The following is a 17,639-nucleotide window of genomic DNA, read 5'->3' on the forward strand; positions in this document are numbered from 1 at the left end:
GTAGAGGGCATGCAGGAGTCAGCCAATTGAAGTTTCTCTCTCATCAATGTTTCTCCATCTTCCCCCCCCCCCACCTCTAAAACCAATAAAAACAGAAAACAACAAAACCTTTTAATTGACCAGCAACTGCCAGGTACCATATCAGGATGAGAAGATAGGCTAGCGATGGTCAGAATCTGCATACTGGAGACCCTGGGGTGGTGACTCTGCAAAGCCAGAGGTCCATACAAGTCAGTCTCCTGAATGATGTAATATCCCAATAGGGTCAGGAGACTAGCTGTATGCAATGGGCCTGAGCAGATAAGAAAATATATTGAAGGTAACAGGGCTAGGTTTTCAGTCAGTGAAAGGAGTTAGAAATAGGGAAAGAGGTTAAGTTAGAATTAACTCAGGAGTGTTGGTATCAGTGTGAACTCATAACTTTTAATATATAGAGAGAAATAAATATAAGGGTATATGTTTCTTAATTCTGTCCGTTGAGAGAGCCTGAAACAAAAATACCTCCTAGCAGTGAGCACACCTAGTACACAAACACTGGTTTCTAAATATCATCTCAACTAAAAGTAACCAGGAATCCTTGGAGAAATGGTTGTTTCCAGGGCTAGGGCTGAGAAACAACAAAATGAGCCTGGGACATCCTTTTGTGCTAGAAAGTAAGAAAGGGCTTAAAAAATGATGGAGACATTCATACAAAAGAATTCGGAAGCCAGTTTGAAATACTTCTCACTAGCAAACTTGGGATAATTTAAGCTTCCAAATAATGATAACGAATTATAATCCACTGAATAAAATAGGAAAAAAGAAATACAGGAGCCCACACTGATATAAATAAATAAATGCAGAAGATCAAACTTCAGAATAATCGTAAGACTTGAGATGCACTATTTCTCCAATTTCTGTTTTCAAGATATGTTTTTGTTACCCCCCACCATCTTCACAGGACAAGGTGTTGATAATATACTCTATTTAAATCTCTTCCTTACAGAATGCAAATTAATAAACAGAATGATAGAATTTGAAAAATTGCAATCTGGCAACCATGAGAGTAATAATTTAGGCAAGAAACATCAATGGATGTTAAAACTAGTGGGTAAAATTATATGAGAACTGTGATTTTTCAAAGTCTCCAAGTTTCTCTTCACACACAAAAAAATTTATTAATTACAAAGGTGGGGATAAAGTATCTTTATAGATATAGAAATGTAGCAGATAGTATCTTAAAATCAAGTAATTGAAGGTAACACCTCCAGTAACAATGACACCATGTGCCACTCAAAAGAATGTAATGAAAAGAATCATTTCTCCAACAGTCCATTCCAAAATGCATGGCCTGGATCTAAGTATACGAAAACATTGAACAAATCGTAATTTAGTTACAATCTACAAAACTGTAGATTGAAAATTAGTGACCAAAGACATGCAAGTCCAGGAAATACTAAGAAACTGTTCTGAATTTAAAAAAACTACAGAGCCAGACAACTGGGTATGATGCATACTCCTGGATCCTTTGGCTATAAAGGTCATTATTGGGCAAATGGCAAAACTGGAATGAGGACCTCTGGACAAAGTGTGTTCTGGTCTTGTAACTTTTCACTAAATTTGAAATTCAATTAAGAGATTAAAATTTAAAAGAAATCTTTTAATTCTTTTTTTAATTATGAGGTAGAGAGTTCTAATAATTGCTAGCCTATCTATTACTTTGTAGCTTGTGGTTTTCTTCATAAAAGTAGGTAATCTTTCAACAGCAGACACCAGGCCCTATTAGCTGTCAAGTACTGTTCTAAATTCTATATATTCATTAACTTATTTAATCCTAAAACCATTCTCTGTGGTGGGTACTATTATTAGCTACATTTTATAGATGGGGAGTTCAGGACAGAGAGATGAAGATATTGCCCAAGGCCACAAATCTAATAAGTGTTTTGTAGAGATTTAAATCCAGGCAGTTAGTCAAGCTCTACAAACATTTTGGGATACTGTCTCTCTAGGAAAGGATAACCATACTTTGGGGTTTCTCAATATATCAGTGTCTAAAAGATGAGAGGCCTCAGTGATTATGAAGTCTTAGAACCCATAAAAAGTTTACTTGTTCAATATTCACATAGTACCAGCTTAAAAAATTGTAAGATTTCACAATATTGGAAAGCTTCTAGTATTAGGGTGCATATCTAGTAAAGAACTAATAAACTACTATAAATATATTTATGATACATTTTGAAAACTAGACTTTAAAGGAAACCCAATTCTTCTATTGACTTTGGTTGCATTCTTTTAGAATAATCTAAAATTCTAGTAGTCTTTTTTAGAAATGTGGTGATTATACTGGTTTAAAATACTAAAACATTATTACTTCTCTGGGCTGGAGTTGAAATAACCTGTTTCATATTTGTTTTGCCTTTTCTAATTGTCTATTTGGTAATTTCAAGTTCTACTCCATTGTATTGATATGTTCTCTTGCAAGTGACTTATTTCCCAGATCCAAAAGTGCTTTCCCTTTTGTTTTTTTCTTCAGGCCCCTGCTGTGCCAATGAGGAAGAAAGTAATTCTACTTACTTTGGAGTAACAGTGGTGGAAACAAACCAACAAGTTACTAACGAATAATTAAATTCAGAGTTCTTATTGAATTATAAATTGCTATTTCTTATATATGTTTTCCATACAAACAAAATATTTTGTAGTAAGTAATGATTATTTACTTTAATTGGAAGTGTTGACAAACCTAAATCAATAAAAATATCTAACTCCTGCCCAACCAATTCATTTGCAATATAAACAAATGCTTATATTCTAGAAGACAAATACTATAGCCATTTATATTCTATACATACTTTCAGTCTACACAAATGCTATAATGTATTGTAGCAATTTGGCATATCAGAGAATTCTGCTCCTTGTTTCCTATTAATATGATTTTATTTTATTAAAATATTACATATTTATATATAAACACATTGTAAAATCTTCCATCTTTCAGAAAATAAAAATCAAAGATACTGATACTAATATCAAATTAATTTAAAAAAAATACTACCCAAATTTTTCATTAAAAATATAGAAAAGGCAGCACTGTAAACTATAAAACTACCATTTCTTAAGGTAGGCTAAGTTACAAAAAAGTATTGCTTTTTGTAGAATTGGTAACAGCAAGATATTACCTACATCTTATAAGTCAATAAAACTTTTTGTCATTTCATAAAGGCATATCCTCCTAGACAATTTTCTTAATTCCTTTATAAACTCTATACTTATTGGTTCTCTGTTGTTATATTTGTTCTTTTTCACTATGGCCTCACCTGGCAAAAATTCATGAGTAACTCAAATGACAAGAACTGCAAGACAACGTGAAGACACAGCACTGCATAAACCTTCCACATTATCAAGCATACAGTAATGTGTAACCACAGCTGGGGAGAGTATTTCGTATTCTTACATATTAGTTAATTGTGATGAACACTATTTGCCTTTGGGTGTATTAATCATCTCATTTACAAGATTTCCAAACTAACTCAGAGTAGACAGTGCCTAGTTTTTAACACTTCAAATTCCATTTTCTGCTCCTCTAGGGATACTTTTAAAAATACTGGTGCTCCTCTTACACAGGATGGACATGTCTGGGGATCCTAGGTGAATGCAGTCAGGTTCAGGTTTTCACCTGTCAAAGTAAAAATGCCGTGCAGTAGTGAAAATCCGTACAAGTCAGGAAGATTTTGGAAAGAGGTGAGGTGGCACAAAATTTACTGATATAGTTTCCAGTGTTGAGGATTATATTAACTTATTTCATTAAAATACCAATATGGGATTTAATAAGACATCTATATTTGGAAAATGATATATTCAGTTATCATAAAATTCAGAGTGGGACCAAAAGAAGTCCATGAGAAATCCGTTTCTAGTCCAGAGTTTTTCACTGCAGGTGTCAAGAACATATCAGATTTTTCTGAAGGAATAGCTATGTGTTATATCATGTGACCATGCTACCAGACCCCACAAACCCACCTCTCGATCCAAAATAGCCTTTGAAGCTTTTCTTCTAGCTACTAACCTCAAATTCTCCTTTTTCATGCTCATCTGTTATGGCTGTTTGTCTGCTAGGTGCCTCTTCTCTCCGTCATCTGAGACAAAGCTCATGATCGTCAGTGAGAGGAGGCAGGAAATGAAGTAATCACAGAACTCCATTCTGGGGTCACAGTGATAGGTCTTGGTATAGCCACATAACCTAAGCCAGTTACTTCCTGCATTTTTTCTAACTAGAGCAGGCAGGGAAGACTCCCTCTTTCTCTTTGGTATGATTTTGGGAAAACATAAGCCTAAAACTTCCAACAGTCACAGTGCTAGTCTAGGAAATGCAGTAAAAAATAAATTAAAATCAAAATCCAGAAAGAAACAGATAACCAGAGTAGATTCAGCCCCTGACTACACACCTACACCATCCCATTAAATAAGGGTAGTTTTTAAATTAAGAGGGTTTGATTTTCTCAACAGGGCCATTCCATTAATATCTAAACACATTGTAAAATCTTCCATCTTTCAGAAAATAAAATCTTCCTTCACACCAAATTTATCTTTAGATATCATAGCTCCATTTCTCTTTTCCGTCTTTTGAAAGTCAACAATATTTACTGTCTTCACTTCCTCTTCAATCTACCTCAACCGGACTTTTACTTCCACCACTATAGTGCAAGTGCTTTAGCAAAAACCTTAACTTGTACTTTGCTAATCCTATGATGAGGTCGCTGTCATCTCATGTGAATTTCCTGAGCTGTTGATACTGACTGTGTCCTCTTTCTTAAAACATGTCCTTCATATGCTGTCAGGACCCGACATATCTAACTGGTTCCCCTCATATCTAACTGTTCGTTTATTCTTCCCTCTTTTCTGGCTTCCTCTCTGCTTCTTGACCTTTCAGCACTAAGTCCTTCACTTGTCTGCATCATGTGACCATTTTTCAACCTTTTTTCATTATTGACACCCCCCACTGAGCCTGTTCAGACTTTTTTTTCCTCATTACTTCCATTTCCAAGACATTTTAATACTTCAGGTGCATAACACCTAGGAACCATCCTAATTCTTATCCCCACACCCCTATCAACTTCCTGGATCCAACCTAACAGCAAGTGCTATCAGTTATTCCTTCAAACTATATCATAAATCAGACCTCTCTGCTACCTCCCTCTCACCTGGACACGGCAAGAGCCTCGACAAGCTTCCAACTCCACTCTTGTCCATCTTCCTCAAGAGCCTAATATCCATACAGTAACTACAATAATCTTTTCCAAAGATAAATCATAACACCATGTTGCTCAAAACTCTTAAATGGAGCTAGACTTGCAATATGCTTACATTATACTTACAACAAATCCCAAACTCTTTAATAGGCCTGAACGATCCTATGACATCTAGCCCTGCCTCTGTACATATCACTGATCCATTTGTCTCTGACCATCCTCCCCACCACCACCCTGCTCCAATCCCTTATAACCTTCAATCTATACTGGCTTTCTTACAGTCCCCCAAATACTTGGAGGTCATGCTAGACTTGAGAATTTTAGCCTACCTGATCCCTAACCCTGGAATATACTTCACCCAGACATTTCCTTGGCTCATTCTCATCACCCAGATCTATAACCAAATAGCATTTCTTCAGGGAGTTCTTCCTTAACTACATAAAATAGACCTCGCCCTACCTGGTCACTGACTATGTGTTAGCCTGCTTACTTTTGTCATATCACTAATCTGTTCCAGCAGTCATGTGAGTATATATATATACACCTGCACACATATAAACTGTTCACTGTCTCCCTAAAAGAGTGTTAACTTCATGAGGGTAGGATATCTATTTTGCTCAAAGTTCTATCTCCAAAATTCAGAACAATGCCTATCTCACATGAAGAACTAAATAAAGTTTTGATGATTTAACAAATGAATGGAGTGAGTGAGTCTGATCTTCATCACTTGTAATTAATCAAATAATTGATGATAGAGTACACTTACAATAAATTTCCCATTATTTGAGGTAATCTGAGTCTATCTTTTGCCACTAAAAAAAAATCTTACTAAAACAAACAACTTAAACTTTAAAACAAAGCTCTGTAGTTAAAAAAAAGAAGAAGAAGACATAATATACTGTCATTTCAAGCCACCCAACAAAGCATGTTGAACAATCAGTTATGCACAGGAATTTATTAAGCATTTAGTTCTGTGATAAATTCAGCCTTCAGTATTAACACAGTATAGGTACCATTAAAAACTGGAGTGATTACTTTTTTGGGCATTCCTGAAAAATCACTCAAAAAATATAGACACAGTCCTAAAACATGTATCTACTAACTTAAAACTCAACCTTCCTTTTTCAAAAGCTTCCAATTATACATCTAAAAGAGAATGCAGTCTAATGTCATGGCCAGATTCATGCAATTGAGCATGCTCATTAAAAACAGGTAAGAGAAATTTAGACAATTACCAAAGCAGATCAATCTCCAACTATCTCACACTGCAATCTGGGATGTGCTTACCTTTGCTAAGGTCACAGGCTCTGGATCAGTGGGTATGCAGCTAGTACACAGAAACCTATTATTATTCATGGTAGTAGAGCTGTAGCACTATCATTAAAATTCTGCCACAAAATATTTGATACTGGTCAAAACATGGAAAATAATGATGTTAGAATTCTACATTTTTACAATATATAAATTCAGAAACCAAACAAATACATAAGTACATTTAAAAGGTAGGGAATTTCTTGGGCCTTGTTCTTTAATTATTCACCCTCTCATTTCCCCTTTTGTGAGCCCACCTCCATCCCTTAAAAAAAAGTTCCAGACATTGTTTTAAAAGAATTGAATTCTTCATAAGAAACAAATTCTATGAAGGATTAGAAAATCGTTAGCGACATGCCTATAAGTCAGTGCCATCGAGTAACGAAGAATTATTCTATCAACAAGGTTTTTTTTTGCCTATACAGCTTAAATTCCTTTTAATCTATTTTCAATCCACAAACAAACACAATTACCCATGAAAAAATAAATGTAGACATTAAATGGAAAGATGTAATAAGATGTAATTCCCCATTACCAACTCTTATACATAGTGTTAGTACTTTTTGAACAAAGTACTGGCTGAATTAGCCCTGGCCAGTGTGGCTCAGATGGTTGAATGTCATCCCATGCACAGAGAAGTAGTCGGTTTTATTCCCGGTAGGTTCAATTCCTGGTCGGGACACAATTAATCCTAGCAAATCAGTAATATGCAATGACCCTATATTTCCGAGAGTCAAGTGTCCTGAAGTAAAAGAGTGAGAGTGTCAGCAATCAAAGAGAAATAGAAGACAACTACTCTAACAAAAACGAAAACAAGTTAGCCCTAAATGAACAGATCTGAAATGAAGGGAACAGTGATAGAAATGCTAACATAGGATGAAGATTAAGAAAGATTAGAAACTTATTGTGCTCTGAACTCATTTAGACACTGTTATAACAAAAACAAAGCTGTTTAAAAGAAATCAAAGACAACCTATATAATAAAGAGGCAATATGCAAATTGACTGTCACACCATCACAAGCTGGCTGCCTACAACCAGGCTGGCAAAGGGGTTAGTGAGGGACAACCGAATGACTGAACCAGCAGACTGCATGAGGCAACCAGGCCGGCAGGGAGGTTAGTGAGGGACAACCAAACAACTGAACAAGCAGGCCTCCTGCTCTTTCTCAATATCAGACACCACTGTTTGTCTGATCTGTCCTGATTACAGCTGTATTACTTCTCCTTTCTCTTCCAGTCTTAGCTGCTGGAATTACAATACTACTAACAGATCGAAACTTGAACACTACCTTTTTTGATCCTGCTGGAGGGGGGGATCCAATTCTGTATCAGCACCGGGCCTAAATCAGCAGTTGGACGTCCCCCAAGGGGTCCTGGATTGGCAAGGGTGCAGGCTGGCTAATCCTGCACCCACCCCACCGCCCCCCCCGCACAAATTTCATGCACCAGGCCTCAACTACTTTATATAAAACACAGAAATGAATTCTGATCAATACAGAACAGTGTTTTGCAAACTGATCAAGTAATCTGCACACCAATCAAGTAACATTTACAGTACTCTTTAGGGGAAAAAAAAACCCATGTTAAGCCCAAAGTTTTCAGTTTTTCAAAAGTTCACATTACACCACTCTGTTTTTAATGAAAGATCTAGAACCGTACCTGTTCATCGATAAGAAATACAAAGAAGATTTTTACTTTTATGAAAAAGGGTGAAAAACTGAACAGTGTTTGGTGTTTGGCAGCCAACTGTCAGAGAGTCACCTTGAGCAGCAAGAATGGCACTGCTACCCCCTTTCACACACATAATAAATACTGCTAGCCAACAATTTCCACAGTATATATATCCTTCTCTGCTACTGAGATCAGACATAGATCAAGCTTCCTTAAAGCAGTGCTCTAGGTCAGTGGTCGGCAAACTGCGACTCGCAAGCCACATGTGGCTCTTTGGCCCCTTGAGTGTGGCCACGAAGTTTCATTGCACTGTATGTGCGCACCCGAACGTGGTATTTTGTGGAAGAGCCACACTCAAGGGGCCACAGTTTGCCGGCCACTGCTCTAGGTAACCACTATCACCTAGTAGCATTGGCATATGAGTGTAATCTTACGTGCCACTTTGGAGCAGCTCAACAGGCTGAAGCATCAAGGCTTACTCATCTGGTCTCCCCTCTGACTGACCCCATTTCCTACTATTCCTCAATTCAGATGCCTCTTTTAGCAATGTCACTCTAGAATATTCCCGACTTGTTTGCATTTGTCTTACAAGAACATTAGTAAATAAAAAATAGTCATTGAGTACTTGCTATGTTCTAGGCACTGTTTAAGTACTTTACATGTACAAATTCATTTCACCTCAACAATTTGATGTGGTAGATGACTTTTACCACCATTTAACAGATGATGAAATTAAGACACATAAAAGTTAAACACATATTAATGGCAAAAGGCAAAAATATAAAATATTCATTTATTCTTATTTCACATATACTAACTCTGACTACTAGTATAATAGTACCCACTTACCTAGTATTTAATCAAACCTTCTTCTGTTGTTACTTAACATTTCACCTGTGATACTAACAATAATATAAACCCCTTGAGGAGAAAGGCATTATCTTATACTTTCTTGTATCCTACCACAGTTGAATGTTACACATATTGCAAATATACATATAAATATTGTGTTGTTGGACCCTAGCATGTTTTGCTCAGTGGATGGAGCATCGACCAGCAGACTGAAGGGCTCTGGGTTTGATTCCAGTCGCGGGCACATGCCCAGGTTGCAGGCTCGGTTCCCAGTGGGAGGTGTGCAGGAGGCAGCCAATTGATGGTTCTCTCATTGATGTTTCTATCTCTTTCTCTCCCTTCCTCTCTGAAATCAATAGAAATATTTAATATTTAATATTTAATATATATATATGGTGTTGGTGGTATAAAGATAATGTCACCTTATTATTTGCAAGGCCTACATTTTTAGTTCCTCTTCTGATAATGCTAAACAATATTTACTCACCCTTTTGCTTTTGTTTTCATTCCAGTCTTATTGTAACCAATAGGACACATCAGAAAAAGCTGGTACATTTTACCAACATTTAAAGATCTCTTTACACTTTCACTCCCAGGAGAAAATCCTTATAAATATTAAGGATATCCTATATAATAAAAGCCTAATATGCTAAGTGCCCGGTCGACCGGTCGGCCATTCAACTAATTAAAGCGTAGCATTCTAATGAAATGCTAAGGCCGCTCAACTGCTCACTATGACGTGCACTGACCACCGGGGGGAGACAGTCAACCAGTTGACCAGTCGCTATGATGTGCACTGACCACCAGGGGGCAGACGCTCTGACCAGTAGGTTAGATTGCTGCTGGGGTCCAGCCAATCGGGACTGAGTGAGACAGGCCGACATGCCCTGGAGCCCTCCTACAGTGCCTCCCCAGCTGGCCAACCTCCCTCATCCCTCCCCAGATCCAGTCATGCACCAGTGGGGTCCCTAAGCCTGGCCTGCACCTTCTCACAATCTGGGACTCCTCGGGGGATGTCAGAGAGCTGGTTTTGGCCCAATCCCGCAGGCCAGGCCGAAGGACCCCACTGGTGCACAAATTCATGCACGGGGCCTCTAGTATATAAATAAAATGTTTATAAATCCTCCTTACTTATAGAGATTTAACATACATGGTCAGGAATTTTTTTCTTTTATATTTCTTTTTGTGTAACATGTACATTTTTGTTTTCTTAAACAGAAGAAAACAGTCATTTCTGTCTGTCTGGGCTTGACAACAGTCATTAAGTAAGTGCCTACCTCTCACTTCTCTCAGACAATTTCAGTTCCTTTAAATTTCTAATAAAAAATATTAAACCGTCTGCAAAATTTCAAAATACCTATTCAATTTGTAAAGCCCCAAGTTACACAGTGACCTTAGGTAAGGTAAGACCCATGCTGAACAGGATAGAAAGATTACCTCACGGTTGACACATGTTATAATATTTAACCCAATGAGTTACCTTTTTAAAAACAGTACATTACTTAATCAGGTTTTTATCCACCATGATCCTTAAATCTTACACATAACCGATAATTTTCCATCTACATTTTCCTTTACTGGGTAACTGGCTACTATTTAATTGTATTCAGCAATTCTAACAACATATCCAGTTTATAAAAATCTGTCTAAAATCTAATTCTCATTTTTAAAAGGCTTTCATTGGCACTGGACTATTATCATGTGCAAACTGACCAAGCATTCTCTACAGAAGGCCACCGCCCCCTCCCAAAAAAAGTGCACTCTGGTCACATTGAAATTTTTCTATGTGAAATTAGGATCAATTTCTATGCAACATACTTTTAATTTTCGTCAGTTGACAACATTCCATAAAGATCTTGGGTACATTTCACCTTCAGAAAATTACATATGATAATGGCAAGTATTTAGCCTAACAGACCTGTTCATTTTATTAATAAGTATTATGGAACTGAATCAAAAACCTTCCAAAACCTTCCAAAACTTTAAATACAGCTGAATATTTCAGTTATTCAGCTTTACTATAGAGATAAGTGAACATTTACTGCCTACCAGGTATTGCCAGGCACTTTTACTACATTATTCATTCATATCACACAAGAATTGCATTTTATAAGTGAATTTTATAATGTGCCCAATGTCTTAATGTTCATAAAGAGAAGGGCCAGGAGTTCCATTTGAAGAACTTGAAAGCACACATACTTCCGATAGCCTGCCACCTCCATTTCCACTTCTAGTAAATTTTCAGGTAACTGAAGAGTCATGAGGGGGCTACCATTTGTGGTTTACCTCTTTATCCCCTTCTAGAACTCCTGGTCAACTCTCCCAGCCTATTCCAAACAGTTTTCAGAGAGTCAATTACTCCTTTCATTGAGCTATCTCTATATCCTACACTTGTTTTTATTATTGTACATATCACATATATTGTAATTATTTGTGTACTTTGTCTTTCCTAATTAGCTGTTCACTCCTTACATCCCGGCCACTGTTTAACTCATCTTTAATATCCAGGCTCCAATGCTGGTTCACTACACAACAGAACGGGGTCCTCAAACTACGGCCCGCGGGCCACATGCAAATACAAATATTGTATTTGTTCCCATTTTGGTTTTTTTACTTCAAAATAAGATATGTGCAGTGTGCATAGGAATTTGTTCATAGTTTTTTTAAAAACTATAGTCCAGCCCTCCAACGGTCTGAGGGACAGTGAACTGGCCCCCTGTTTAAAAAGTTTGAGGACCCCTGCAATAGATATACCTATTCTATTGGTGCTTCTCTAACATGAACTAGCTTATGTGTAACTGGTAAATAGGGATCATGTCAATATAATATGTCTCACATCATTTCATATGTGACTGTTCCTCACATGTTATCATTTTACACTGCCAAGTAGCAGCAAAAGGATCCAAAGCTTACAGAATGCCAACACAGCAAACTATGAACTTAATATTCTCTTACCACTCCCTTCTTCCTTTAAGCTCAATTTGGCCACAGGCTCTGTCTTAGAAATCTTTGTTGCTCAGTTCTCATCTTCTGGCACTTCGCCTTCATCTTCATAATTTAGTAACCTCAACTCTACCTAAAACCTCCTCCCATTAAGTTATCTTTACTTATTTTTTAAGATAAAGTCCAATACCTACTATAGTATTTATTGATTAGAAAGTTAACAAATCTTTTTACCTGTGCTAGTATTTTTATTAGTAGCATTAGTGCTCTGGTTATAAAGTTGCATGGGTTTTGAGTATGCTTCAACCCATTATTTCCCATAAACTCTATAATTTTGAAGTTCATAATTTTGCAAGATATATGTTTTTCAGGAGCTGATACATTTCATTTTGGCAGAAATGCCTGAACTCAAATGATGTTTGATACACTGAATATTTGATGAACCTAACTACTGACTATCTAATGTTCAGCATTACACATTCATCTATTCATCAAATGTTTACTAAATATTAAAGTAAATAAGGCACTGCTCTAGGCATTAGAGATACAACAATGATGTGCAAAGTATAATTCTGTATGTGTGTGTATGCATGTGTGTGTGTGCACGCATATGTATATTTGTATTCATATTGAACTAAATAACCTTGAATTGCATATTATTGCTATAGGTACATTCTAATTTCTATATCAGCAGTTTCCAAAACTTTTCACAATAATCATTTTCTGTTACCCAAAAGAACTCTTTATACAGAAACAAAATACACCAAATAAAAGCAGAATTCTACACATTTGGCATGCCCTATTCCTGAGATACTCCAGGAAAACTGGGGCTTGTCAGGCTATGATTTAAAAACAGTGAGTGATCTAGCAACAATGCCCTGCCTTTACGTGACCCCTTTAATACGAAAAGAGAGTCTGACACAGGTTGAGAATATGAATTAGGTCACTATTAAGCTTCTGGTGGAGGTTTACTTCACTCAACTGACTCCTCTATCTTTCATGGAACTATTTTAGTAGGAGCCCTGAGACAACTCCTCCCACGCCCTAACCCCCTAAAAACATTATATAAAAGATGGGCTTCGGAGAAAAGGAAGCAAGGAAAGATAAGTAAGGACAAGTCTTTGGAGACTTAGAGGAAAGTCTTCTCATCATAATAGTGAAATCTTAAGGGTGGAAATTAAGGTGAAAACCTAGGAAAAATGAGAGACTTTTCAACTTGAAAAGGCCTTAAGTTTAAAAAAGAAAAATAACAAACATTCTCCTAGGTCGCAAAAGATCTCCACCAAACTCACCAGGGCAGGAAACCAAAATCGGGTTTAAGGACAGAGTTCCCTGGGATTTGGGACACATTAGTAAATAAAATAAACAAAGACCCCACGGGCTTATATTCTTGGGGACAGGGGAGAGAGAGAAAGGAGACAAACATAATGAATAAGTTAATTATGTAATATATTAGAAGGTGATACACAATATGGGAAAGGAAAGTATGACGCTGAGTAATAGGAATCAAGTTAGCTAAATAGAGTGGTCAGGGTGGGCCTCAAGAGAGAACAGCCCTGATAGGCTTTAATGAAAGTGGTAATGGAGTTAGCCATGAGGGTGTCTGCATGCCTGCAGTTGCAGAATAGCAAGGAGTCCAGCTAGGATAAAGCTCAGTGAGTGAGGAAGATGGATAGGACAGAGAGGGAGGGAAGAGAGGTAACAGGATGGCAGTGGAGGGCAGATCATGTAGAGGCTTATAAGGTCTTTGTAAGGATTTTGGCTTTTACTCTGAGTCACTGAAGGGTACTGAACAGATCTGACTTATATTTCCAATAGGTTACTGTACTAAATGAAAAATTGACTGTAGCAGAACACAAGTATATGCAGGGAGACCATTAAAGAGCTACTGTAGTTACTCAGGCAAGAGATGGGGGCTGAACCAGGTGGTAGCATAGCAAGTGATGAGAAATGGCCAAATCCTTTTTCCTTCTTTCAATGGTTAAGTGTATTCCATTCAACTTATCACATACCTAATACTTAAAATACACTAGTAGCAATAATGGATATCCAATTCCTTTAGTAATATCTACATATTACTATATTTCCTGGTAAGTCTTCCTGAGTTTCATACCATTTAGCACTTTCCCCTATAAAATGTATATCCATTTATTCCTATTCTTACTCAAGTTCATATTACTTAAAAGTGATATGGGGAGGGGAAATGGAGAGACAGATTTCTGAAGTCTGTGTATCATTTATTTAAAGTGGTGGTGTTTTTTACCTTCTTTCTTTTTCTTCTTCCCAGTATATTGCAAAACACACCTCCTTTAAACCATTTACATTAATAAAAATATTGAGCATTGGTGGAATAACTTTCTGTATTTTGCCCATTTCTAGATGTTACCATTGACAGTCTAGCAAATTTTATTACTTTTCTATATTCCTACTTGGTAATCTGTCCTAGATTCCTTTTAATTCACATCATTATTCAAACTTACAGAGAAAAACATATGCTACAACATAATTATTTGACTTTGGTAAAAAACAGAAACATAAGACATTTTGGTTGACTATTACTAAAAAAAAAAAGCTTAATGGACTTTTAAAAATATCTTAGTAGCTTTCTAGTATTAGGGATCAAGTTGAGGTTTTAAGTCATATACTTCTCCTGCCCTAAACAATTACTGTCCATAAATAAGCTTGAGAACTTATGAGTAGAAAAGAAATAAAATATAAATTACACAACGTTAGCATGAAAATATTAGGAGACTCCATTAAGGGTATATTTAAGGAAAACCTTATAAGTTCTATGCCTTCTAAAGACTTTAGAAACTGTTCTCCATAACTAAAAAGAAAAGTTTGGGATCCATGTTTACTTGATAAAATAATTATTTACTAAAATATAAGTATCCTCAGAGAAATATCCTCACAGAAATGTTACACTGATTTTTTTTTCGTAAGATTATATGCAATTAGTGAGTTAACAATGGCTAAGCAGGGCAGAAGAGCAGGTAAGGAATCTAGTTCATTAAAAACAGTCTTACCTTCTGATGTTTTCCATCGTTTCCATAAATCCTCAACAGTTATATGTTTATCTTCTCTGTGCAGATGGCTGTGTTTTTTAGTAGCATCTTTGTATTTCATATCTTCTCTGATAAACTATAAAAGAGAAAACACTAAGTTAAATATACTTAAATTCACCATTTTAGTCTCTATAATGGAGGAAAAAAAGTTTGAAATCCAGTGGGTAGTGATTATCAGATAATAACTGATATACATCTTTTGGTATTTTATATTCAAATTATTCATACATGTTTATGTAATTTATTTAATGAAATGCCTTCTATTACTAATCATGACAACAGCAGCAGCAGTAAAAGTACTTATTTCATGTTCATTATTTGCCAAGAACTATTCTACATTATTTAATAAATATGTCTACATACCTATCATAAAACATACACACACACAGTTATTTAACTTCATGACAGATCTATTACATGTGCCCAATTTATAGATGAGAAAACCAAGGCTCAAAGAGGTTAATTATTTTGTCCAAGGTTGAAAAAATAATAAAAAGCAAAGATGAGATTCCAACCCAAACAATTTGGTTGTGTTCAACACCATAATATCCTGCCTCAATATTATACATTTTTACCAACTACTTAGTGTTTCAAGAGATATTAAATACTAATCTCAATCACTGCACCAAATTTCTATATTCTTTTACCTTTTAAGCTATTACTTACACTAATAAAAGAGAAACATGCAAATTAACCATCACTCCTTCACTCGCCATTCCACTACACCCACCAGCCAATCAGAGCGACTATGCAAATTAACCAAACAAAGATGGCGGTTAATTTGCATACACAGGCACGGAGCGAAGACTGCAGACAACTGAAGATGCCAGTGGCCATGGAGCTGGAGCGAGCAGGAGGCTTGGGTTGCTCCCAGTGATGGAGGAAGCCAAACTTCCCGCCCGCCCTCGGCTCTGCTCAAGAAGGGGTTGGGGGCCTGCCTCACCGAGGGAGAAGCCAAGCCTCGCTGCTGTGGCTGGACCAAAGGCCTGGGTCCCGGGTACCGGAGGAAAACCGGAGCCGGCAGCCAGAGGAAGGAAGGCCTATTGCGTGAATCTTCGTGCAACGGGCCACTAGTTAGTTTAACAGTAGAGAGAGAAAGCACTAAAAACATTTTTGTTGAAAACCAACCTGTTGTACATTACTTATTATATAAAAATTTTTAATTGTTCCCCATTGTCTGCCAAATAAAAAGCAAACTCCTTTTTATGGCTTAAATATTATTACCAATCCTGTCCTTGACAATCTTTTAGGCCTTATCTCTTGACACTTTTCCCATATAAACTCACTAATCAAATTACATGAAACTAATAGTTTTTCCCCCAATTATTATGCTCTTTATACTTCAACATTTCTGATTTGTATTGTTTTGGTATTGTTTTACTTGGTCTTTTTATTGATTTTCTTCTGATTCCAAAAATATAAAATCATACAAAAGATTAATTCAGAAATCCACAATGCAGAAAGTGAAAATCCCCAAGGGCATATTTTTCTCACTTTTTGCATGCTGACATTGAGCATCACCTTTACACAAAAGACCAACTTTTGCTGTTGAGTAGAGTTGTTCTCTACTGAAACAAAAAAGACAATTTTAATAGCTGTATAATATTGAGCAAATCATTTCACTTTTCTGAGCTTTAATACCTTAGGTGCAAAAATGAAGAAGCAAGCTTTTAGGATCAACAACACTATTCCACGGTGGTAAGTCATTAAACTGATACCAATCTATAGTATAGATCAGCAGTTCTCAACCTGTGGGTCGCAACCCCTTTGGGGGTCGAACGACCCTTTCACAGGGGTGTCCTAAGACCATCGGAAAACACATATATAATTACATGTTGTTTTTGTGATTAATCACTATGCTTTAATTATGTTCAATTTGTAACAATGAAAATACATCCTGCATATCAGATATTTACATTACGATTCATAACAGTAGCAAATTTACAGTTATGAAGTAGCAACAAAAATAATTTTATGGTTGGGGGTCACCACAACATGAGGAACTGTATTAAAGGGTCACAGCATTAGGAAGGTTGAGAGCCACTAGTATAGACAGAAATGGAAAATAGCCATTTAGAACCTTTACAGCAATCTGACAATGTTTTCAAAGCATCTGACCTAAGCATGTGATAAATGTACTTACCGTATTTGCCGGCGTATAAGATGACTGGGCGTATAAGACGACCCCCTAACATTTCCACTCAAAATACAGAGTTTGTTATATACTCGCCGTATAAGACTACCCCCTCTTCCGCACACCTTCCACACACCAAATAAAAGGTAAAACAATATCAGATTTGATTTTAACATTTTAATTTATATTCAAATGCTTATGACATGCAGGAAAACTGTCACAAGGCTGTATGTAATCAAACATATACATAAAACAGTGCAAGTTTATTACCGGTAAACATACCGGTAATTCACTAAAGAAAACACACTCTATAGACTGGTACCGTAGATGCTTCTCAGGAACACAGGCAAGCAGCCCACAACCTAGAGGGACTGTCAATGATAGAAGAAAGATAACAAATAGAGGTAGAGAGCAAGTGCCGGGCAAGTCCCTAGCAA

The 17,639-nt window shown here is 36.5% G+C and overlaps 1 protein-coding gene across 1 annotated transcript in view; it reads right to left on the reverse strand.

The window, feature by feature from the left end:
* Positions 1–17,639, reverse strand: part of STIM2 (stromal interaction molecule 2) — a 107,515-nt gene that overhangs the window by 44,156 nt on the left and 45,720 nt on the right. Inside the window, exon 4 of the mRNA XM_015568684.1 lies at positions 15,030–15,144. Coding sequence (XP_015424170.1) covers positions 15,030–15,144 — 115 coding nt within the window. The remainder of the gene's footprint in view (positions 1–15,029; positions 15,145–17,639) is intronic.

Source organism: Myotis davidii, unplaced genomic scaffold (assembly GCF_000327345.1).
Source record: "Myotis davidii unplaced genomic scaffold, ASM32734v1 scaffold743, whole genome shotgun sequence".
NCBI lineage: Eukaryota > Metazoa > Chordata > Mammalia > Chiroptera > Vespertilionidae > Myotis > Myotis davidii.